General features: G+C 39.5%; 1 protein-coding gene across 1 annotated transcript in view; it reads right to left on the reverse strand.

The window, feature by feature from the left end:
- Window positions 1–23,311, reverse strand: part of LOC118315864 (voltage-dependent calcium channel subunit alpha-2/delta-4-like) — a 79,318-nt gene extending 56,007 nt beyond the window's left edge. Inside the window, exons 1-9 of the mRNA XM_047333562.1 lie at window positions 22,682–23,311; window positions 17,320–17,401; window positions 10,288–10,404; window positions 7,349–7,408; window positions 3,998–4,160; window positions 3,657–3,788; window positions 2,584–2,644; window positions 549–699; window positions 87–161 (exon numbers count right to left, since the gene is read on the reverse strand). Of these exons, the coding sequence (XP_047189518.1) occupies window positions 87–161; window positions 549–699; window positions 2,584–2,644; window positions 3,657–3,788; window positions 3,998–4,160; window positions 7,349–7,408; window positions 10,288–10,404; window positions 17,320–17,401; window positions 22,682–22,803 (963 nt within the window). The 5' untranslated portion in view covers window positions 22,804–23,311. The remainder of the gene's footprint in view (window positions 1–86; window positions 162–548; window positions 700–2,583; window positions 2,645–3,656; window positions 3,789–3,997; window positions 4,161–7,348; window positions 7,409–10,287; window positions 10,405–17,319; window positions 17,402–22,681) is intronic.
- Between the last annotated feature and the right edge of the window lie 1,915 nt (window positions 23,312–25,226).

Here is a 25,226-nt window from a genome sequence, read left to right on the forward strand (position 1 = left end):
TGTGTGTGTGTGTGCTTATGCACGTAATGGCTGCTAAGACGCCTCCTCAGCTCTTTAAGCCTCCATGAAGCAGATAATGGTCTTACCTCTCTGTTGTCTAAGTCGGCCTGGACCAGAGTTCCTCTGAAGCATGGCTCCACATAACGAACATAGTCAGTGTACTGCAGACAGCAAGACACACACACACACACACACACACACACACAAACAGGGAGAGGCAGGTTCATGAGGAAACAGCATTCTATTTAATAATTTCTCTCTTTATATTCATAGTCACCACCAAATTAAGTCACTTATTCATCCCTCTGTCTCTCTTCATTCCATCTTTGCTACCTCATTATTTCTCTTCCACTCCCCCCTCCTCCTATCTATTTAAAAAGTTGTGTAGTGCGTTACTAAATAAAAGAAAAAAAGCAACCGCTGGTTCAAATCCCTAGACCCAGTGAAACTACCAGAGCCCTTCACACAGTCTGTCAGAACTAATCTAGATGATTACAGTGATACTGTCCATTCTTGGTGAAATAGTAGTAGGTCTGGATTTTTCTCACAGCGATAACGTTGACAAAGTCGTTCTCTCCAAGAGTGTCCAGGATGGTGTTGATGGTGTGTTTGGCAATGGTCATCTTCAGCCCCTTCATGCTGCCGCTGATGTCCACCATGATGATGATGTCCTTCGGAGATGTGGCTGCCTGGATGTACCTGCACAGAAAACAACAGAGGAAACAAGCTCATTTTATTCTTCATTAAACTACAATAGTTATAAGCAATTGCCCTAATTTTAAAATAATGCATAGATATGCATGGCCGTTGATGTCGGACAAAGGTAAATGATGGTAAGAAACATTTTTGGTTAATGGTGCAAATTCTCGTATTGCATAACAAAATCACACTGACTCATTTCTGGAATTAAATATTCTTTACAGATGTTTTTGAGTCAATGAATGCTATGGTTACGCAGCAATGTTTGGACTAGTGCCACATGATCATTATCTTAAACTGAAACACCAAGAATATAACAGCTTTTGCTGTAGTGTAGGTTCCTCTTGTTTGTGCATCTCTAGATATTGTGGGTTTGATGCTATTTTTGTGTTTTTAGCTGGGTTCTGACTCTGTTGGAGCAGTTACATTTTTCTAAAACACAAACCAAAATGATACAATAATATGCATTTAAAATTCGTAACCTCACATTTATGGCTTAATTGAAAATCCAATGAAATACAGTAGGAATAATGTGTCACTGTTCTTTTACTTTTGTCTGGAGATAACGTTGACATATTTGTTAATTCTATTAGTTTCAGGACAATTGCTTAATATGATAAAATATATACACAGGTTAGAAAATGCAAACAAACCTTAAACAGGATTACATTTCCTGTCAGTCTAAATCATGTCAGTGAGTTTCAGTTTCTGTGTCCCGGCAGATGCATGCTGCAGAGCTTTGGCAGCTCAGCTGCAGTAATGTGGCGTGATGAGGCATTCAGGGACATATGCAGCACTCTGGTATTATTTAGAAATGCATGAACAGTCACATATGGTGCCATGTGGGCTGCGCTGACCCAGCTAAGGAACAGCTTATCGTCTTTTCCAGAGGATCAGGAGTCCGGCTGGCCGCAACTCAGCCAACACACAGCCAGTGGTATGACCGACTCAGACACAATGAGACTGGGCCATACACAGGGGTTCTAAAGGTCCCGTCTCATTGGGTCTGATGTAATGTCTTCTGTTGTTTGGGGGAACTACATAGCTGGTGGACGAAAAAACATACAACACAGTATCCCTGCATTTAAACATACCTCTAGTGAAGTCCTTCATGTTGGGATTTACCTGCCTCTACTCAATGGTCTGACTGACTGTCGGTATCCAGATTTACTTTCAGAGAGAAACTACCTTAGTCTGATTTTAAATGCTAAGAATCCACCAACACAGAATAGCTAAAATTGTATTTTTAAAGAGGAAAAACCTTAAGCCGGTAATACAAAAACTGAAGCTGGGCTAGTTGAGCTGAGAAGTAAGCTGAAGACAATAACATATACTGAAGTTGTCTTTCGTCGCATCTGTGAATAGATCAAATCCACAACATCTAGTTGCTTCAAGCCTCTTTTATTACTGGACTTTATGTGCCTGTTTCCCTGTTGCTGCTGGTGAGTTGACACACCTTTATTAAGAGGCTAAAATTAGCAACCCATCTGTCCCAGTGTTTACAGCAGACCAGATAAGTATCCAGTATAATCCATATCAGTAAGTTAATTTAGTGGGTCTGAACAGGTCATCAGCTTAACTGAAATCTCTGCCGGCTCCGAGTAACTCGTAGCAGAACAAGAACTGTCAGATTTTTTGGAGTGTCTGAATGATGAAAGTTGTCGTTTAGTAGCAATTAGGATAATATTGTTTCGACCAGGAAAGTGTTTGGTTATTTCTGGGTTTTGAAACCAACTCCAAACGACCACCTTGCCAGGATCTTTAGGTTGGAGATCAGAATGATCTCTTATGATATTTGTTCCTGTAATATGAATCATTTTGGAAGGCACTGACTTTTCTATTATTTACATACAGAACAACAACCTGCCGGTGGACTGAACTCACCAGTTTCTGTTCCTGCAGTCAAAGGCTGCCACACCGTTAGAGTCCGGAGTCCATTTAATACCTGACAGAGAATACAAGGGGTCAGCCCAGTTCACTACAACAAACCACTTTGTTAACAAAGCAACTGTACATTTTCAAGCAGAGGTCGGAAAAGTATTCAGATCATGTAATTATTAGGTAAATGAAACAGTAAGATATTCTAGAAATATCTTACGAGTAAAGGTTCTGCATTCAAATTTGTATTCAAGTATTGATGTAAATTGATGCCTGTGGATGCTCTATTAAATCTCTATTGCTCTTTTTGATAAATAAGCATGTAAGCCGTACTTTAAAGATGCTATCAGTTTTCTCTGTCGCTAAACATGGTTTCTTGTCAGGAGCAGGTGGTCTTGATGGTCTCTTGCCAAGAGATCCAGCCATTGTTGCATTTACAGAACAAGAAGTTATAATAGTCCTCAGAGCACCAAAACTTCTTCAGGACTGACTGGACACAACAGTGACGAGACGGGCCAGTCAGGTTAGTGTGCCAAATTTGTTAGAAAAAGTGATTAGAAATAGAAACGAGTTAGAATTAGAAACACTGGCGTTACTTTCTACCACTGGAGGAAGCAATTGGTGAGTAAAATGATGAGGTCTGATGCTGAACTTGCAACTTTTCCTCAAAATTAGCAAGTAAACGTCTGTTAATGCTAACGTTGGCTATGTAGTGATAGCAAAAACTTTCATGTAGAATTTTCACTTTAATCTTTAACACTGCATCCTTTTTTAATCCGATCATTTGTCTTGTGTTTTTTTTATCTGTTAACTAACCAGTAATAAGTGAAGGAGTCAAATACATAGTGAATTAAGTATTAAGTAGCATGAAATGGAAATACTCCAAAGTTCCTAAGAAATGTACTTTTTTATAAGTAACCCCTGTTTTCTTGTGGACATGAACAAGTTTACAAAATACATTAAGAACTCGCCCACTATTTTCTTTGATTCCTAAGGGGTAATCAGATTGGGTACTGCTCAGTTGTTCTTTAAATGTATATTCATAAAAACTTGGACATTGTATTTAAACATTAACCCACCAGGGTAGATCCTGAAGAAGCCAGTGGAGCTGCCAAAGTACTGCCAGGTGAGCGTGGGATCTTTCTGGAAGTTACCCATGAAGACGTCGTTTAACGCCTCTGAGTTGTAGATGGCATTGAGGATGTTAGGATCTGCACATTTAAGACAGAAAACAGATATGATAGATATACACATATGTTTAGATTCAGTGTAGCCTACACTTTCCAGTGGCAGCTCTCTGTACATCCTTTTGTACAATGCAAACAGAAACTCCTGACAGCTAATTCAGCATACTTGTACTGATGCCAATTTAGCCCAATTTGAACAAATGTAGGTTAAAAAACCCTAAAGGACCTCTGACCTTTGTTGTAGACGTTGGTGGGAATCTGGATGTCGCTCTGCTGCGTGTTCACTTGCAGGTTGTTGAAATGTTCGTTGTTCTCCAGTGGGAACTCCCCACCCAGTTCCAGGAAGTTCCCGTCCTCGTCTATCGTGTTGATCAGCATGGAGTTGTAGTAATCGAACTGAGAGGAGACAGGTGGACTATGATAAGGTACTTCTCAGAATTAGATAAATAGACTAGAGAAAATAGTAGCATAGCTTCAGTTTTGCTAATAAATGTGAATCTTGAAAGAGGAATTAGATATCTTTCCTTAACCACCAGTGCCAACTTTACGCACCATAAATAAGCTCCAGACATGTCAACGTCAGTGTGATTCCTCTCCAAAATCTTCAATCTAACCACACTGAGATTAAAAATAGAAATGTATAACGCAACGTAGGATACATAAATATAGATGCCAGATTAAAAGAATACACATTAATGAGATAGTTAAGCAATAGACTTTTGAAACTTTATTTTTCATTTGGCTTTCTATTGGTTTTACTGTAAAAATAAAAGGGGGGGGGATGTAATGATTGACTTACAGTTTTTCTCAGTCGCTTTGGTACACTTCTCAGATCAGAATTGAAATTCTCAAAACTACCTGTTCAATCTTCACATCATTGTATCACATCATCACATCATTTCTTTGAACAAGTTGCAAATGCTTTGGTACATCCATGCAAATGATTATGGACAATTCTCTGCTGTTTTCCTACATTATCAATTCCTTATGTCATGTTGATCAAAATGTATTATAATGGGTCTCTGTTGAATAGTCTCACCCCAACAACATTTAGGCATTAGTTCATAGCATAAGTCTTTACATGCAAAATGGTTGAACAAGGTGTCATAATATGTCAAGCATATTTCTACACATTTCCATTAGACTTTTTTTCTAAATTTGTCCTGAATTGTCCTGGTAAATTGCTCCCAGGTGAATCTTGACTTTCTCTAACGAAGGGGAATCTCATGAACCATCAACTGGCAAGTATATATATAGCCGGAGCACAACACAATGCTACAATGTCCGACAATGGAAGGACAAGGAATTGGACGGGGTCAACAGCCGGAGAGAAGAAGAAGAGGAAGAGGAGTGAGGCTGCGTGGCGGAGGAGTCGGGAGGCAAAACTGAGGAAGAGGCAGAAGAGGCCGAGGACAAATGCGCGTTCCTGATGAGATAAGAGCCGCACTTGAAGACCACGTTCTCAATCATGGGCTTACAATGGCCGAGGCTGGTCGAAGGGTGCAGCCAAATGTTGGGAGAACAACTGTGTCCTTAATCATTCAGACTTTTCGTCGACAGAACAGGTATGTAATCTAACAATAAGGACTGTACTGTAATGCTGTATACTTTCTGTAATGCTTCATACAATATTACAGTATTCCACTTGCATTTTACAATATACAGTAAATATACTTTAAACAGTGACATTTTATCTTACTCAATTTTGTGTTTTTCATTACTATATTTTTTCCACATAGGACTGCAAGACAACTTCACAGGGGTGGCAGAGGGCCCCTTTTCACACCCGAACAGGAGGAGGCTATTTGCACCATGGTTGCAGAAAACAATGCCATAAGACTAAGGGAGATAAAGAGTCCCATTATAGAGGACAACAACATCTTTGAAAACAGCCAAACAGTCAGCACCTCAACCATTGACAGGGTGCTGAAAAGATACCAAATGAATATGAAGCAGCTGTACACTGTTCCATTTGAAAGAAATGGTGAAAGAGTGAAGGAGCTGCGCTACCAGTATGTACAGGTAAAACATGTATGAGCATGCTCAACAAATGAGCATGCAGCAACTGTACCTCACAGTAAACAGTACAACATCGTATAGTGATATACAGTACAGTAAGTGTGACCTTTACACATTTGCTATGGCTGTAGAAAAAAGGATGCAATATGTGCTGTATACATTTGATGTAACTGTATCTTGCCCAAAATGAAAATGCATGTAATTCATAAAACTCATTTTGTGTCTTCTGGAAATAGCGTATAATGGAACTGGAAGCAAGTGAACCACCGCACAGCTTCATCTACATGGATGAGGCTGGCTTCAACCTAAAGAAACGCAGAAGGCGTGGTCGAAATATCATCGGCCACAGAGCTACAGTTGATGTGCCAGGCCAACGGGGCGGGAACATAACCATGGGTGCTGCTATCTCTGAGAATGGTGTGCTAACGCATATTCCCATTATTGGGCCATACAATACAGAGCATCTTGTCACCTTTTTAGACACTCTCTACAGGGATCTCATCCCTGAACAAGAGAGGGGTCAGATTGGAGATGACCTGCCAAAGTACGTATTAGTTTGGGACAATGTCAGTTTCCATCGCTCCAATATCATCAGGCAATGGTTTGCGGCCCACAACAGGATGCTGATGGAGTTCCTCTCACCCTACTCCCCATTTGTTAACTCCATTGAGGAATTTTTATGATCGCCAGCCACATACACAGATGACCCTTCTGGCTGCCATGGATGCAGCGTGTGATGACATCACAGCAGATGCCTGCAGAGGCTGGATAAGACACTCTAAAAGATTCTTTCCACTCTGCATCGCAAGAGAAGATATTTGTTGTGATGTGGATGAGAATTTGTGGCCCAATAGATAGGAACGTCAAGAGGTGTAGGAAGACTGCACTGTAATTGGACCATGTAAATGGTCTTTCATTGATGTGCAACAACAACAATTTCTCCCCAAGAGCTGGAAAAACTGATTATTGGTTTTCCACCTTTTCCTCCTGCATGTGCCTTTTGCTACACTCTTGTCATGCCTCAACAAGTTGTATTTTTCAACATTGACACAACTGCTGGAGATTATCTAGTTACTGATCTGATCTACTGATTAAAGAGCCTACAACCAATGAAAAAAACCTGACCACTTAAGAGTTAATCTTCTCCCCTGCTGTTATCCATGCCTTTTTACACTTTCCCACTGCTCATAGGCCCGTATTTTAATACAGTATTTGTGTTCTGTATATGTTATGTAGTGTCTCGGCTGCGTTGTTGACCCAGTTTCCTCACAGGATCAGTGAAGTTTGATCTGATCTAATTTCAGGTGTAAGCTGATGCTTTAAAACTTTCAATCTGCTCCAGTGTCCCCTGTGAAGTGACCCGCTGTTACCTCTGAACCAGACACTGTAAGCATGCTAATGCTAGCACTCAGCTTAAAGCACAGCTGAGGCCAAGTAAACCAGAGATAACAAATGACAATTTGACTGATGTAAATGCGATGATTGTGGTGGATTATTATTATTATTTTTATTAGAGCCGGAATGGTCCTTTAAAATTCAGCTGGTAAAAACCAAAGAAAACCAACCTTCATTGAAGCGTTGAAGTCGTGGTATAGGTCAGCATCTTCTGCTGACTCTGCTAACCTCTGTGGCAAGAAATAGAGAGGGGAAAAAAACAAAACTCAGACCAAAAGATCAGATCACAAAAGTAAGCACAAAAGAGTGACAATTATAAAACATGTGCGTATAATGTGAGGGATAATCCACAACAAGGTGTTGTATCTGACGGTGAACATCCATTAATGCAGTAGATCCTAACCTAAGTTGGATTGTGAAAAAAAAAGAAATCATCATTGTCGTAACAAAAATAAGACCGTAACCTGCAAACAGTTAAACCCAAATGTTACTTCTGTTGTAATGTTGTTTAATATGGTCTGGTTAACAGGTTGGGAAGCACTGCTTTAACACACACCTCAGAGCTTAACATGCTTAAAAGATCCGCTTCACATTTCTGGGAAATACACTAATTGAATTTCATTCCAAAGTGAGATCAGATTGATTCAAGTCTCATGTATTATTGCTTTCACAGTTCCACTGCCATTAAGAACTTATCAAGACATTACCCAGAGGATCTGTGAATGCAAATGTACCAAACTGTTGAACCGCACATTAGCTCCCTAGTGCAAATTCCGTATAACGTGTTTCCTTCGGGTCACTGTCCAGAGAATTCACACAAAGAGTAAGTGTGCGTTTTGATGACGTGTCTATCCTTCCTCCTGCAGCCTCTTCCCTTGCACCACCCCTCCTAAACCATACAGGATATTTCCAGTAGCTGTGACCACTTCTTAATGTGTGTAAAGGCAACTTTGGACGATGTCCAGACCTGGTTAATGTTCAACTTAGAAAATGGTCCATGTTATGTACTGGTTGCAGGAGGTCTTTAGCTTAGCTTAGCATAAAGACTGGAAGCTTGCGGAAAGTTCAAAATATAGCTAGAAACAACTGTACAGCTCATTGATTAATATACTGTATCTACTTTGTTCAATCCATACACAATAAGTAACAACAGTTTTAGCAGGAGTTATGTGCTGGATTAATTTTTTTTTGACAAACTACAATGTATCCATCTGCTTGGTACTTGTGGCACATTTCTATACATGGTGGATGAGCAAGGGCTTTTAGTTTTGGTGTCTGCACAGGCACGATGATACCTCACTCTGCAAAGTGCAAAATAAAAAATTCACCAAAAATTGTCTGAATGCATTTTTTGTCCAAAATACGAGCTGTAGTTTGACCATGGGAAGTTCATCTTTGTCTGGGGTGATTTTGGTAACACTACAGTTAAGAGAAGTGAACCTATTGATTTTTTTTGTGGAGCTCGTCTTTTCGGCGTTGCACCTTGCAGACGGTCCCTGGGCACTCGCCTCACACCCGTCTCCCTGCCGCTGCGCATAGAAAGTCACTTGGATAAGAAATGTTACTGTAGCTCATTGTGTACACAATTCGGATTGGGAAGAGGCTACGCTTGTGTTTGTAGAATGTTTCGTTCAAAAGTTATTGAACCGGAAAGTCCGAATCTGTCAATATCTTTCCAACTTTACCGGACTTTCGGCACGGTGTTTACTCTTTCGGAGTTGTGTCTTTTCTTTCGCGCGGTGTTTAATCTTTCGGCGCTGTGTTTTTTCTTTCGGCGCAATGTTTTGTCTTTCGCGCGGTGTTTAATCTTTCGGCGTTGTGATTTGCACTTCAGGACCACCGTAAATGACAGCTAACTAGCAACAGAGGGTGAGAGAGCAGCTCTACCACCAAACACAAAATGTATCTTTTTACTGTGTTAGTTGCATCATTAACTGTGACAGAACATAAATTTAACAGTTTTTTAAAAACATATATCAATTATTTTTGACCACTCAGGGCTGCAGTATGCTGTGTACAGAATGGTGTCACCTTTTAAAGGTGACATATTATGCTCATATTGAGATTCATACTTTTAATTTGGGTTACCACTTGAAAAGGTTTACATACTTTAATGTTCAAAAAACGCATCAGTGTTCTCGTACTGCCTCATTCCTGCAGCTCCTCTTTTCACCCTCTGTCTCAAACGCCTGGGTCTGTTTTAGCTCCTAATGCCGGTAAATCTCAGTCTGCTCTGATTGGCTAGCTGGCCCAGTCTGTTGAGATTGGTCAATCGCTTTCAGATGTGTAGAAAATGTCACGCCCCTTCACCAGAAAATTGGAGATTCTCAGATTGCAGGCATGGTTACCCCAAAAGAGTCAAACTGTGACGTCACAGTGGTAGAAAAATCGGAACCAGTTGTTCCCAGCCAGGCTGTAGAGTTTAGCCAGCTCACAAAAAAAATCCAGGGTGGTCTATTTTTACAGTTAGTTTGCCGGCATGCACCACAGATACCCATGTTTATGGGCACATGAGCCGAAAAAGTGATTTTTGCTTAATATGTCACTTTTAAGTCAACAGTAGCTTTTTTCCCACATCCAGTGGTGCAGGGCATTGTGATCATTCAATTGGAGTGGTGTTTGTGTCCACCCTGATGAATCTGAGTTCAGCGTTTCCTCTCTTTAAGCTGTTTCTGGTCTCCACCAACTCCTGAGGTAAATATCTGGCTCTTTAGCTGCTAAATGTTCACTAGCTGCTCTCTGAGTCGCTCTGCTGTTTGCTGCTGAGCATTTCCCTCTGAAAATGCATGCTGCAGCTGCAACCAATGCTAGAGAGCAGTGCGAGTGAACCAGAACAATAGAGCTGTTGTTCAGATAGACAAACAATGAGCTGATCATTATAAAGCTTTGCAAAGCTGATGTGAGCTTCAGATTCAGCTGTTAATTATCCGCAGGTTCATTACCTTTTCAAATTATTTTCACATTGTCCCTTGTGAGATTATTATTATCACACAAATTGTAACTAAAGGGCTGCTTTAAAATCACTGCAGCTGCTTTACACACTGTCCAGATAATATCCAGTTTAACTTATTTCTTACATTAATGCTGTGATAAGCTTCCTCATCCTCACCTTCACTGACTTCATCTTGCTTCCCAACATCCGTTCAATTTCATCGGAATAATCCTTCACCAAGTCGCGTCCTTCCACCTCCACGATCTTAATGATGGACTCCACATCCTTCAGTTTCTGATAGGGAAAAACAAACAGGTTTTAAATATTTAAACACGGGCTGCAAAGACATATTTGCACTTTGCAGATCCGGGGGGGGGGGAAACAGAGGTATTTTAAAAACCTTTCTAAACACAGTTTCGGAGATACTAATTTGTTTGTATTACCAGTCATTGAACTGAACAATTTGTCTCAGGATATCAAGCGCAAATGAGACTGGGCTTGTATATCCTGCTAATAGAGATAGATTGTAACAGTCAAACTGATCTCATGCTGTTGGCAGTTTGTTTAATAGTCATCGGATAATTTAGACTCTGACTCTCAGATTGAATCAGGGTTTTTTTTACACCAAGGCAATCAGGTCACTTTCTCTGGATAAAGAAGCTCGAGGCGGATCAGCCAGCTGAGAGTGACGAGGGATGGCCCCGTCTGCTTATTTACACTCTGAATCACTCAATTAAGTCATTCACTAATTCCAATTAGTCCAAGAAACCCACTTACTGAGGTGAACACAAGAGCAGAGCCAAACATTTGTGTAACCTCAGTGGATGTTTCCTAATTCGGATTCTGGTCTTCTACATTTTAGCAGGAGGCCTCGAAACCAGAAGTTATTTTCTCGGACCGGAGTTCAGAGGCCTGTACAATACGAAGCAGGATTTGCGGTTTTCAAGGTAACTTCACGTTTAACTCTGGGCTTTTCCGTCCGAAGAAGCCGGTTCTCTTCTTACCGGAGTAAATCACCATGGTAACTCATGCTGAACGGCTAACCTGCTAATAAAAGATCAAAACCTGTCAACAGCCCTACTACCAGGGGAGGAATGGCCATCTGTGTGATCTGGAGAATCACAAAACGGCCGGTAGTCCAGAGCAGCTGACAGCCGGCACGCATGATATATATATATATATATATATATATATATATTTAAATTTGTATTATTTAAAAAAAAAATTATAACGGACGATAGCCCATGGTGGCTGACGGCCGACACGCAGTTATTTATTCTATTTTTTTAGAACGGTGGGAAATCCAGGGCGGCCTATGGCCAGCAGGCGTGAATGTTTTTTTTTCTTTCTTTACTTTAACATCTGCGAGACAGTTGCCAGTGCGACAGAGGGCGACAGCGCTAAAGACAACGGTTGGCACTTACTTGCAGAGCAAACACCCACGAAGAAGAAGAGAAACCAGCGAACCAGAGAATAGACAGTGGCAACGAGGGGCAAGCCTTGTGTGACAAGTGTGTGACAGACAGATTTCTTGCAGGATTTGTCAACTGTCTCCAGCAGTGGAGAGAACCTTTACATTCAGTACATTCATAGTAGCCTCTCTGCTGCCCTTAAAAATATTAATATAAAATGTATGTCTGAAAATTATCTTAATTTCTTTGAGGATAACAAAAAATATGTATGATAGGGGTAATTAAATGAAAATCATAATACAGACAAGGGCGCAGGAAGGTGGTTGCTGAGGGTGTTGCAGCACCCCATCGTGACAAGGGGTGATGTAGTAAAGCGCTGTAATGTGAACAGTCTATAGCCTTAATCAGTGCTCAGCTTTTCATAATGTCTCCCAGCACAAATATGTGGTCAGCCAGCGCTGTGTAGTGTGTACTCCCCACTTGCCGACATCCACTTCTAGTGCCCGTGATTTAGCGTCCTTGTTAGCGCGCCGGTCTCACACGCCTGAAACCGGTTTTGAAAGAGTTTTTTTTATAGAGGGAGAGTTAATCACACTAAATACATTCATGAGTCATTAATGTAAGAGCTTGATTAGAATTCAAAAAAGATTATTTGATCACCCACATAATCCCTGACAGTCTTTTACTTTCTTCTTCTGTCCCTGCAGCTCGGAACCACACGAGGAGACTGGGTTACGATAAATAGAAACAAAAACTAAATACTATCTCTTTTATTAGAACAATGATCCACACACTGATCAATATTTCTCATGATCATGAATGAACTATTCAGTGTTATTTACCTGGTTTGATCACATTATTTTCATTGCACTTTGTAGAATGTCACTTTTACATGTTGCTTAAACCAAACTGACCTGCACGTATCAGTGTTTCTTTTCGTATCATATTAAAAACTTTGTTCATGGTTATATGATGCTGCTTGTAATAAACGACTCTGCCTCTTCCACATGAGTGCGCTCATAATGGGATAGAAAAACCCAGGGTTGACTGATAGTGTTGATATCCAGCTTCGTAGTACAGGTTATCCAGGTATCCGTAGTACAGGCCCCAGGTTCTCATCAGCCACTGAGGTTACATCAGCTCCACCAGCAGTGTAGTGAATCACTGTGCAGGTAGTGAGCTTGAATGCCCTGAAAACCAATGTTATTGATCAGCTTCCAACAATGAGCAATGGGGAAGACTTCCTTGGTAAGGGATGTCCCAAAATCTTTTGTCCCAGATGCAAGTAACAACCATAACAACAACGGCAATGGAGCTGCAACAATTATGAAATGAATCAATCGAAATAATTACTTTGTACCTGTGACTATTTATGTAATTGGCAATCATTTTCCAATAAAATGTCCATATTTTTATTTTTTTGTCTTGAGAAAAGACTAAACTAAATGTGTAAAGGGTTTGGGACTGTTGTCCAGTCAAAATAAGCTTTGAGAGGTTGAATTTTGGGGTTTTAGACAATTTATAGATATAGAAAATAATCATAATTATGTCGATTAAATATGCATCTGACAGCTATACCAGGTAAATATTAACCCTTAATTTCTTATTTTAGTCTAGGGTTAAATGAATCACCTCTATCAAAGGTCAGACGATGACAGCAAGAGGTTCAAGAAAACCTCTGCAGGTCCATTTATCTCATACTGCAGCAGAGAGACCCAGAGTCGTGTCTCCCCAAAGTATCAGGAGGAAGATGGATTTGTGGTAAAGACTTTGACTCTGACTCTGACAAAGGGTCAGATCGTGATGGGAAGAGAGCAAGAGGGTGTGACCCAGACAGATTTGCCTGCACTAGGAGCAGCCGGACTGAGCCGCCGCAGCTGCAGTCCATGTCCTTCAAGCATCACCGGGGTTGAGAGTCAGGCTCATGCTTGACTGAAAAGAAAATCATGCTCATGGTGATTCATGATTTTACCACCTGTCCGGATTATTGGAATGCAGTGTTTAGAGGTTTCAACAGAAACATGACTGCTCAGCTTGAGGTTGTTTAAAAAGCAGCCACCGGACATTTAACCTAATCAAAAAACTATCATCATATTTCGGCAGTTTTATCTCCCCCTTCATGGCTGCATGGTTTTGCATTTAGCTACTTGGCTGAGTTTCTAAATCAGTCCTGACAAGCCTGAAGTTCGAGATCTCCTGATGATCATCCTTGAAAAGAAATCCTCTGTCGAAGCTGAGGACAGGGTGACAGGACCGCTGCTGTCAGGACCCCGACCCTCTGAAACAGTTAACCTGAGGACCTCAGTCTGTTTTTAAATCAACTCTCCAATCTCACTTTTACAGAATGGCTTTTACACATATGCTTATATCTATGAATAATAAATGTCATTACTTTTTACTGTTTTATTTGCTACGTCACTTAGTGTATTCAATTTGTATTATATTGTATTTTAGTAATTTTTCATTTTAAATGATATTATTTAATTTTGCTTGTTGTCCATGCATTTGTGTGTTTTGTGTCCTTCACTTTGAAGCAGTTTGCTACAGCTGTTTTGAAAGGTGCTATATAAATAAAGTTATTATTATTATCATTATGGAGGTTGTCACGTCTGTCATACCTCACTTGTTGAAAGCTATTTGTTGATGCTACAAACTTGTAATCAGAATTGTCAGGTCACAGAATCCTGTAGGAGAGCAGCACTGAAAAACTAGCAGGTAAAATGGTAAATGGACTGTTTTTATGTCACATTAACCCATTCACACACATTCATACAGCGCTGCTGTTTATTATTTGTTTTTCCTGTCACATTAATACACTGCCGAAAGAGCCATCAGAGGCAATTTAGGGTTAAGCCTCTTGCCGAAAGAAAGCACAAAGTTCACTGAAGTCAGGATCTTTTATTTTTTTGCCAATATTGATCCATGTAATCATAACATCGACCAGCCACCGATCCATGACATCTCTAGTTTGAGCTTAAATTAAAGGTATGCTTGATTTATTTGTGCTCTCCTCATGGGTCATGAAATCACATATGAAAACAACTGCAAGGAAATAGAGAAAAAAATGACACAATCACAAGTTATTTTAGGGGAGATTTAGTTTCTTTACAGGCCTGTATTTGGGTTGTGTGTCCTTACCACAGGAGGTGGTCTGTGTGTTTCAAAGCCAACACGCTGCAGGCTGCCCTTGATAAATCTAAATCTGACAGATAAATGGATGAATGTCTAAAATCAGAGCAGGCCACAAATCCTGGTGCCGGTAAAGAGGGCTCGGTCCTCAATCTGGGCATTACTATGATCCAATGCGTGTGTGTTTGTGTTCCCTTGTAAACGCACACAAATGCACCCACATCAACAGAAGCAATCACATACACAGACAAACATATGAGCAGTTAAACACAAGGCTCTCATTTGCTCTCTGTTTCAAGTAAAACCAGTCTGTTTGCTTTGGGACAAGTTTTTGGGTTCAGTGTTAGATTCTTTTTTAAATTTTTTTTTTACCATAAATAACATCACATATTAATTGAGCCCTAATGGTGACTAATCCAAAAACATACTGTCATTCTACTGAAGGATGGATCTAAAGGAACACCCACCGCTCCATCCAAAAGCAAACCAACCAACCAACCTAATAGAACTAATAGGACAACCTCACATGCATTAAAAGAATTTGTAAAGAAAATATCCACTGCAATAGAAAATAAAGAATATAGGGTGCGGGTGTTCTTGGATCTTAAAAAAGCATTTTGATACTGTTGACCATGAATTACTGCTGGAGAAATTGCAAAGATATTGAATTAGAGGGGTAGCTCACTCTTGGTTAAGTTTTTATTTGGAGGAAAGGCACCAATATGCTCAAATAGATCATTGCAAGTCACAATCTTTGCAGCTAACATGTGGGGTTCCCCAAGGATAAATGATAGGCCCATTACTGTTTCTTTTACACATTAATGAGATATGTATGTGAGGTTTTCAAAGTATCAAAATTGATATTATTTGCTGATGATACAAATTTATTTTGTTCTATTTAGAATCTAAAGCAACTTTTGGATACAGTGGAAAATGAATTGGTATTGCAAAAAAAATTCTCATACTCAATAAGTAAACTCATGATGAATGAAGTTGAAATAGAAAGGGTGCCGGTCATAGTCAATTACAATACTATATAAAGTCAAAGATTTCTTAAATGAAAAATCATTATATACACTGTATTGTTCCCTTGTGCTCCCATACGTAACTTACTTTGTGGAAGTATAAGGAAATGCATATAAAACAAACACCAATCCAATCTTTATGCTTCAAAAGACAGCAATAAGAATTGTAAAGAAATCACCTACAGATAACCAACTAACTATTTATTTAATTGAATTAAAGGCTCTAAAATGTAAATTCTTAGCTGAATTATAAATATTACAAATTATGTACAAAGCAAAAAAACATAAATTACCAGAAAGTATCCAAAAGTTGTTTACAATAAGAAGATGCCAACATGACATAAGAGGAAGTTGTATATTCAATAAAAAATGTAAAATGCAAAATATAAATGTATTTCAGTTAAAGGAGTAAATCTATGGGCCAGCTATCATCAGAAATTGAATGTACATGTACACTCAGAAAGTTAACAAAACTGTTACAACAATACACTGAAACAATATGAAAATGGTTGAGCTCAAAGTAAGTACTGGCAAAAAAGAAAAAAAAAGGTGATAAATGATAAGTAAGCGTGTGGTTTTTCTTGATCTGGATTGTGCAACTGTGTTTGCATATGATTGTTTGTTGATTGTTGTTTTTGTCTTGTTTATTCTTGTTTATCTACAAGTAAAAGACAGATATTGTTTTTGATTTTTAAATAAATTTGTTTAAAAACACCCGTTTCAGACTGCTTCTTTTATGTGTTGTTGTTGGTCGGTTCTATTGTTGTTGTTGAAAGTCAGTCTGAAATTAATTTCAAACTACAAATACTTCAAACCAACTAACCAACCGACCAACCAACCAGGCAGCCAACCAACCAACTAACCAACCAACTGACAGAATAAGGTGAAAACTTCCTTGGCAGATGAACCTGGACACCTCCGAGTTGTTTGCCTCTGCCAACCACTCAAATTACAGTGAATACAGTCACAATCCCCCCTTCTGTTCCAGAGTTATGGCTTTGAACATTATCATTTAACGTTATGTTAAGATCGCTAGCAGGTCTCCTAAGGTGTCATCAAGTGATGTTCACAAACTGCACTCATAGTGTTGTATTTTTTTTTCCGATTTACACAGCCAGGGCTGAGCCAAAAACCAAGAGTTTTACAAATCGTATTTCGCTTTAGAATAGTTTACTGCCTCTTTAAGACCAGAAAAGTGCTATTTAATGCACTAAAATAGCAGGAAAGTTATGCTATATGGCAACCCTTTTTAATGCATGCAGGAAAAATGGAAGCTACTGATATACCAACTTTGTAACACTCATACACTTATAGTGTATTGTACAGAATTATTTTTATACAACTATTTAACTGTTAATTATTGTTTACTGTAATTTATTTTATTTTATAATTTTTTTACTTAATTTTCTGATTGTTTATCCTGTTACCCATGAGTTTTGTCGCATTTAATGTATTTGTGTGCATATATACTGTAAAATCTGAAACCGACTCTGATTACTTATATGGTACAGTAATAGGGATGGGGCTCTGTTGGGGCTGAAGGGGGTTGTATTCTTTTTTGCCAAATTGTATAAATACTTATTGCGCTCTGTATGATTTTTGATGTCAATAAAAAGTCAGTGAACAAAAAAAACATTATTTACCTTTTGCATCAGCAGGGAGCCCGAATATTTGGTGGTTAATTCTCGGAGTTGAACGGAGAACATGGTCGCCCACTGCTGCACCCTGAAAGACAACCGTCAGGAGAATAACACAAAATGAATGATACAGGTCATAACAATTCAACAGCCTCCTCAAATGTATTTAAAATAAACATGTAAATGTAACAGTGGAGAAGACAATCAAGCAATGCATCATAAATGACAAATCTGGCAACAAAAAGATCAATACATTTAGTCATGAGGAGATGTAACTAGTTACTGTAAACTAAAAACTGAAAACTCACTTCAGACTGCACCTTACTCCCTGAATTTATTACAAATACATTTTTTACCAAAAAAATCTCTCAAATGAGCACTTGAATCTGATTTGCCTATTTGATAAATGTTTATGTACCCTCTTGATTCTTGCACTTTTTGGGTAATAATTTCATGGTTGAAAGCACTTTTTATAAATCGCTTTTGACCAAAGCATCTGTTAAATTAATGTAATGTTATGTAATATTGTACCTAAATACAACTTTGTGGTACTTGTACTTGACCTTCTACTCCATCACATGTACAAACGTGTTTTATCATTTTGCAAATTAAGATTTTACACACAAAACATCCGATCATCTTATAAAATATGATGCATGATTGTTGTAAGAGAAACAAACTGTTTTTTGATACTTTTGGCATATTTTGTCAATAACAATTAGTTCTTTTACCCAGACTTTACTTTAGCAGAAGTTAGTTAGGTACTTGCTACTCACATCTTGCCTGTCACACATGGGATTCGAGAAAATAATATACAGTATATATTATGGAATTAAAAAAATACAACAGGACATGCCATGTAAGCCAATCAGAGACCTGAAAAACGCAATTAGCGGTTAGCATAACAAAAACGTTACACTTCTGTAGCTAATGCTATTGCTTGTAAGTGGAAAACTGCTAATGAGCTGTTAGCATGTAAATGTTATACTCACTATAGCTAAATGATACAATGGTCCATGTAAATATTTACATGACTTTTACACCTTCACTATGTACAGTTACACTTGGTACATTGGTAGTACATCTAATTTTCCCCAGGAGATATCATACAGAGAGTTAGTATATTTATTGTATGCAGTATATATTGTCTCTTATTCTGGACTAACTGATTTAACTTTTTGATGATTAAACAAGTTTATTTTTCATCTGCATAATGTCCTGCTCAGAACAAATCTCCAGTCTGAACTTTTAAATAACTAAATGTAAGGGATCGCCCAAAAAAATATGCATTCATATGTTTTTATTCAAAATGAATATCAGAAAATATATTGTTATTTGATTTTGTTAAACTCTTGAACATCAAAATCAGCATTGGCCTTAAGAATCCTGTATAAGCAGTGCTGTCACCATGGTTACAGTGGATCTTATCATATCATAAACCGCAAGTGAATCTCTTGCATAAACATTGTACTGTCTGTATATGTTGTATGTAAACATTATGTGTGTTAGCTGCGTTTCTGTCTGTTTGTTGCTGGGGCGACACTTTGCAGAAGCAGCGAGTTACGGCAGAAAAAGGCCGTTAAACATGAGAGATTTAGATAATCTGTTCTTCATCTGGGTCACAGCAGAGAGCTGCAGGTGTTTGCTCAGCACAAACTCACAATAACACAATAATACAACACAATGCAACACAAAACAATACATAGAGCTGCAGACAGTGTTTGCATGTCTAACAAACATTACCATCTTTCATACTTGGGTAGTTTTTTAAATTAAAAGCACTGGTTTGGTCCCTCTAACTGATATATTTTTATATATGGCATCATTAGCTTATTAATACTGAAGCATCAGAGTGTGAGCAGCATGTTACTGTTGTAGCTCCTGCTGATGGAGCTGGTTTCATACAGAAGGGACAGCAGATACATTTGAGATGATTAATGGGAGAGGAAAGAAGGAAATGTTCTGATACATAGATATGTTTTCAGTTTCTTAACTGTTTCATTCATCTTTCATTTTTGATTAGATCATTTTAACATTTACTGAATGAAAAGATGGGAGAAGTTTAAAGCGAAAAATCCCTGAGATCTGAGATGTGACGCTGACTGCACACTGCTGTTTGTGATCTTCAACAATGTGTTGCATTGTCAAAGCTTGTAACATTATCCATTGTTAAAATCATCTTAAAAGTAATTAGCTACTAAAGCTTTCAAATGAATGTAGTGGCGTAGAAGTATAGAGGTATGAAATGAAATAATGTACAAGCTGCTGAGTCCTGAGCTGAGAGATTGGTCGTCCTGTGTGGAGCCATGCATTTGTTGAGGGGTTGTTTATTTGCCAACATACAGCTCAGTGCATCGCGTTCCTTGTAACTGGCTGTGCTGATTTTCCAATCGATCAATTTATCTTAGCATTTTGCTGGTTTTGATCCTCCAGAGTTTCTCAGAACTGAGGAAGCGTCTGGCTTGAGAGGTTAGGGAGACTGTCAGAATCATCTAATTTTGGAGGTCACAGCCATCAAAAAGAAGGTCAAACAGTCAGCTGTCCAGACCTGCAGGGATGCAACCATAAAAAACATAATAAACAACCTCCACCATCAGAAGTCGGGAGGAACAGCCTTGGAAAGTGACGTAAGGAGAACAGCATTTTAAGAAAGCCATAAAATTCTAGTTTTGTTTTTGATTTACATACAGCCACATATAACTGGTGGATGATTCTAAAATGTGAGAGCTAGGATTTATACTTTGGAATAACAGTGGGGCAGGATGTAAAGGTTACAAACCCAGTCTTGTCATAAAATACCAAACTACAAAACTGTGATGGAAATGGAGCACAGTGCGAAACTCTCCAGACACTGGTACAACCCGCTCAAGTATTCCAGTTGTACAGACAGCAGCAGGAGAGACGCTCTGTGTGCTTGGATATCAGAACTGGATTATGACCGGGACTGATGTCTTTGAAACTCTTGGACTCAAAAATGAATGAACAAAGAAAAAGGTAACATGACCTTTGTAGGCTGTTTTAATAGTTCAGTGTAGGTTGGCTGCCCTGCAGCTGCTCTGAAATGCTGTAACTGGCGGAGGCCATAACTGACCAACTTCTCATAATCGTGGGTACGGTGCATTAAAGACAATTCATTAGTATCAATGGTGAGCATGAGGTGGAAAATAAAACATTGCTGCTGTGGTAACTTTTCGGATTTGTCAAATCCTGACGCAGAGTTTTATAAACCTCACTCATAGACACAGTCACATCTCTTCGGCTCTGGATTACCGAGCAGTAGAGGCAGCTTTTCAGGGGTTTAGGTGTGTCTGACGGTGGCAGTCTCTGTCCGGGCCTGCAGCGGTTGATCAAATGGCGAATGTGGGTCAGAGTAGAAGGTGACCCAGGCTGACAGTGTGTGGCCGGTGGCCAGTGAGCCATGCCGGCCCCACAGATGGTGATGGAAGAGGGAGATCGTGTCCTCCAGGAGGCTGCAGCGGTGCAGGACTGCAGCTGCAGGAAGCCTGACGTGTTCATGCTAATGAGGTTGATAGCATTAGAATATACAGAGCTGCCTCCACTGCTGTTCTATACCAATAACACTAATGTGTGTGTTTCACTTTCCTGGCTTTTATCGAGTCTGTCCAAGAGCTCATGTAAATCAAATTCAATTGGAAATCAACAATGGAAAATAAAAAAAAACAAACGTGTCTAAAATTGGGCGATGAAGCCCCCTGATTTAATGTATCAAATATAAGCATCATTTCTTTTTCCAGCAAGGAATTTTGGAAAATGTTACATGAAAAGTTTCCACAGATAGACAAGAAACAGGGAATATAATAATGCCATGGATATAGTGAGTAAGACTGCTAGCAACAATTGATTTACAGTTTTGTGAAATTAGGGTTGCCGAAACGACTACGACTAGGTCATTTTTGCGATGTACCATGGTCGTTTAATGGCAAAAATAAAGGTCAACATGCAACTAACCAATCACCAGTGTCATCTACCATTCCCTTTAAAAGCCATGGGTGTTTGTAGCTTGTTGGATGATTGTTACACAAGCAGAGGGTAAGCTCGTACATCTATGTAGCTGCATGGTACTATCTTGATATTGTGCCATAAAATAACATTGAGCCACCGACTTCATTGAGCCACAGACCAGACCAGACAGTGTTGGTCAGAAAGACACAATCACTTTCCACCGCCTCAAGATATCAATGCACCAACAATGCCCCTGATCACACCTCCTTTTTAGGCCAACACTTGCATGGTGCTCAGATGCTCTCTTAATACTCCATTAAACTTCCATTTGCCTAGCCATGATAATACATTTTAATTCACACTAAAATATATATATTTTAATATATTTTCTGACAGCTGCACGTAATAGCTGCTCAAAGGTACATGTGCTGATTAATGTTAATTTTCCTATGTCACAGCTGATATGTGAGAACTGAAAGCAGCTGGAACAATCTCTGAGCTGAGTCTGAGTCGTGGACAGAGAGACAGAGGAAAGGGCCTTCCTGTGAGTCCAGAGGGAAAACTCCCGTCTGTGGACACTAATGTATTCCCCCGGGATTTTCATGAAAAAACAGAGAGCACTATGGGAACTATCTGTTGTCTGCAGCTCCGTTTATCCAGAACAAGATATTCCCCCACACAGACGTTTATCCCCACACAGACTGACACACTGACACTGCCATCTGCCCTCTACAATACCTTGCTCAAAAGCACACCGACAACAGCAGAGCCTTCTAGTGCACCGCTTCACCGAGGTCCGTTTACGTGACTGTTACTGTATCGGAGCAGACTGCAGAGAAACAGCTGGACCAAAGTCTGCATGACTTGACTCACGCTGTAGGTTTGGCTGTGAATTTTGTCGCTCAAGTTCAGAGACAAAAACACTGTCAAAATGTTGACGATGAAAAAGTGATTTACTAAATGAGAATTAATGTAAATTCATATTTTAGACTCACATTGAATCACAAACTTCAGCTGCAGTAATGGTTTGTTTACAGTATAAAACAACATCCGCATTAGCACATCATCTATACCCTCCTGTATTCGCAAAACTCCACTTCCAGGGTCTTTAAAAATCTAACTGACTTACTGTTGGGTCAGTCAAACCCACAGAGCTTTATCATCTAGTTGAGATCCCAATGTTTCCTGAAAATACCATGTGTCAGGCTGAGATTTAATTCTAAAATGATGGTAAAGATATTGACAGTATTACCACTTGGTAAAAAGCTGCCGCCTGAAATAACACCATTCTAAACTTAAGAAGCTTCTGTCTGTGTGACTGCACATTTGATTATTTTTTCTCCCAGCAGATTTAGGACATATAGGGAGCTGAGGTCCAGGAAGAGAAAGGAAAGAGGAAACTTACGTCTCCGGTGGGATCTTCATCTGAGCCTGAGCTGTAATCCACAGGCAGAAAAATCCCAGAATCCTCAGGAGCTTCACGGATCCCACCGGCCTGCCATCCATCCTGCTCCGCATCCCGGACATGGAGCTCCTCGCAGATCAGACTCTATAAAGTTTGGACGTAGTTTCACACACAGGGATGAGCTCGGAAGAGTTCAAGGGGGTCATAAGGAGTTTGTAAGGGACATCCTCTTCATGCCGGCTACAGCGAGTAGATGATGATGGTCAAACAAATGGGTTTTTGACCCTGAATAATCCCCATCAATTCTGAAGAAACCAGTTCTGCTGTCGACATCTTCTCATTACCTTCAGGGAAACTTGTAGAAGACTTTTGCAATGACTTTTAAGATAAGTGAAGAAGAAACTCTTGTGGTTAAAGAGGAAAACTGGTCCTTCTTATACACTCCAGGAAATACATGACTGAAAGAAGTGTCTTCGGCACCTGTTCCTCGTTCTTCAAGCTGTTTCCAGGATCTTCCAGGTTACTCCTCCTGAAACCAGGGCCAATAATAAGTGGGTTAATATCCCCACATTGCAGATATTTAGGAAGATATGAAGTCGGCAGCCTGCCGCAGACTCTGCAGCCGCTTGTCTCCACTGTCGCCCAATTTGCAACATAATCCACTTGGATTAAAACATCTCTTCCCCATGGAGAGAGAGAGAGAGAAAGAGGGGGGTGGGTGGGGGGGGGGGGGGGGTGTTGGAGCAGCGGATTGGACAAGAGCTCTGTTTTATCTAAGAGGATTAGAGTGATTTCTGGAGACAGACTCCACTGTGACCAATCAGAGCAGCCGGAAGAGGAAAAAACCGTAGGGACGATTTGGCTGCTGAAAGAGAGAGGGAGAGGGAGGCTGGCCAAGAGAGACATGATGCCCACACACACACACACACACACAGGAAATTAGCTGAACAATCATAACACAAACACACTCGTATTCACATAAATTACACGACATTGATCCCTGTGGACGGAGTTGTCCTGTGTTTGAGTCAGGAGATCACCCACCACAAACCCATATCTTAACTTCATAATAAACAGCAATTTGGTTAACACACACACACACACACACACACACACACATGCACGCGCGCGCACACACACACACACACACGCACGCACACAGGTTTCTGGATCAAACCAGGACTTTAAATCGAATCAGATAAAAACCCAATTAGAAGCAAAGCTGCTCACTAATTACAGTTCACTAACACAAACATCACTTGTCTTTACATTTCCTTGTCAGGCAAAGTCTTGAAAACTCCAGAAAACTTTTGATCATCTACCTAAAATCAGTGACTCTGATGGTTTAGAACATATTTCAAGCGAGTTACCAAATTTTTCATCAATTTAATTTAGAGATGAGAACTCAAGTAATTGCTCAATAGACCTGTTAGCTACTAACAGGTGTATGTGCATCACTTTCTTTTTCCTTTCTTTTTAATATTTTATAAGTTAAACAGGACTGCAACAGGTGAAAGATAGGGAGTTGAATTTTGCCATCTCAATTGTTCCAGATCTGCACCACTTTAACATGACACAGAGTGGACATTTTGTGGGATTGTCAGACAGTGGAAATGATGTCCCATCACCTTTTGTCGGTAAAGTTAGGCCATGGCATCCTGTATGTGGACCTATATGAAAAGCTAAGGCTGGATGACATCATGGTCTCATCATTATTAGATTATTGTGGCACAAACCCTTTTGCATTTCATCAAATCCTTGTCCTTCCTTAAAGAACACTTCAATTGCACTGACAGGAGCTTTGTCTAGAGAAATTTTGTTTTTTGTTTTTTTAGAAAAGAATCTAAATAATATCCATAATATTGATAATATGACTCAACATTTTTGGTGAAATCTCAACATCAGATAACGATTAAGTTTGATTTATGTTGAGTTTTGCTTCACCGTTTAACATTTACTTACCTCCTGCAGCCAGTGGCGCCATCAAGAGCTCCCCCCGGCGAGTTGCAGTAGCATATGCATAATATCCTACATGTAAGTAAAATGCTTCTATCTGATATTGTACTGAACTATTAATTTAAATCAATAAAGTATTTTTATAGTAGTTAAATTGTATAGTTTGGTCAAAGTACAATAAGAAAAAACAACAAATGCATCCAGCCCAGCAGCTGAAGGTGCAATTAATTATTGCATTCGATATATACAACAAAATTATAGTCAGTTCTGCCCTTATTTGATATTTTACATTACAAACAGGGGTTTTGAAGGAGCAGGATCCAAATGCAGGTAAGGGGGAAAGCAGTATTTAATAACTACGGTAACAAAACACAGACAATAAAAGAATTAACAAAATCCATCCCTCCAAAACTCCAAAATATACTACAATTGCTTTTGGTTTTGGGGTGCCACCCTGAGATTTGCAGTCTTGGCCACCCTTGGCCACAAATTTATAGGGGCGCCACTGCCCGCAGCTGCATCGTCCACATTAAACAACGTTGGTTGATGGAGCAGCACCTTCATAGCACAGGTTAGCATCGTAGCTAGG

Source organism: Scophthalmus maximus, chromosome 7 (genome assembly GCF_022379125.1).
Source record: "Scophthalmus maximus strain ysfricsl-2021 chromosome 7, ASM2237912v1, whole genome shotgun sequence".
Classification (NCBI taxonomy): domain Eukaryota; kingdom Metazoa; phylum Chordata; class Actinopteri; order Pleuronectiformes; family Scophthalmidae; genus Scophthalmus; species Scophthalmus maximus.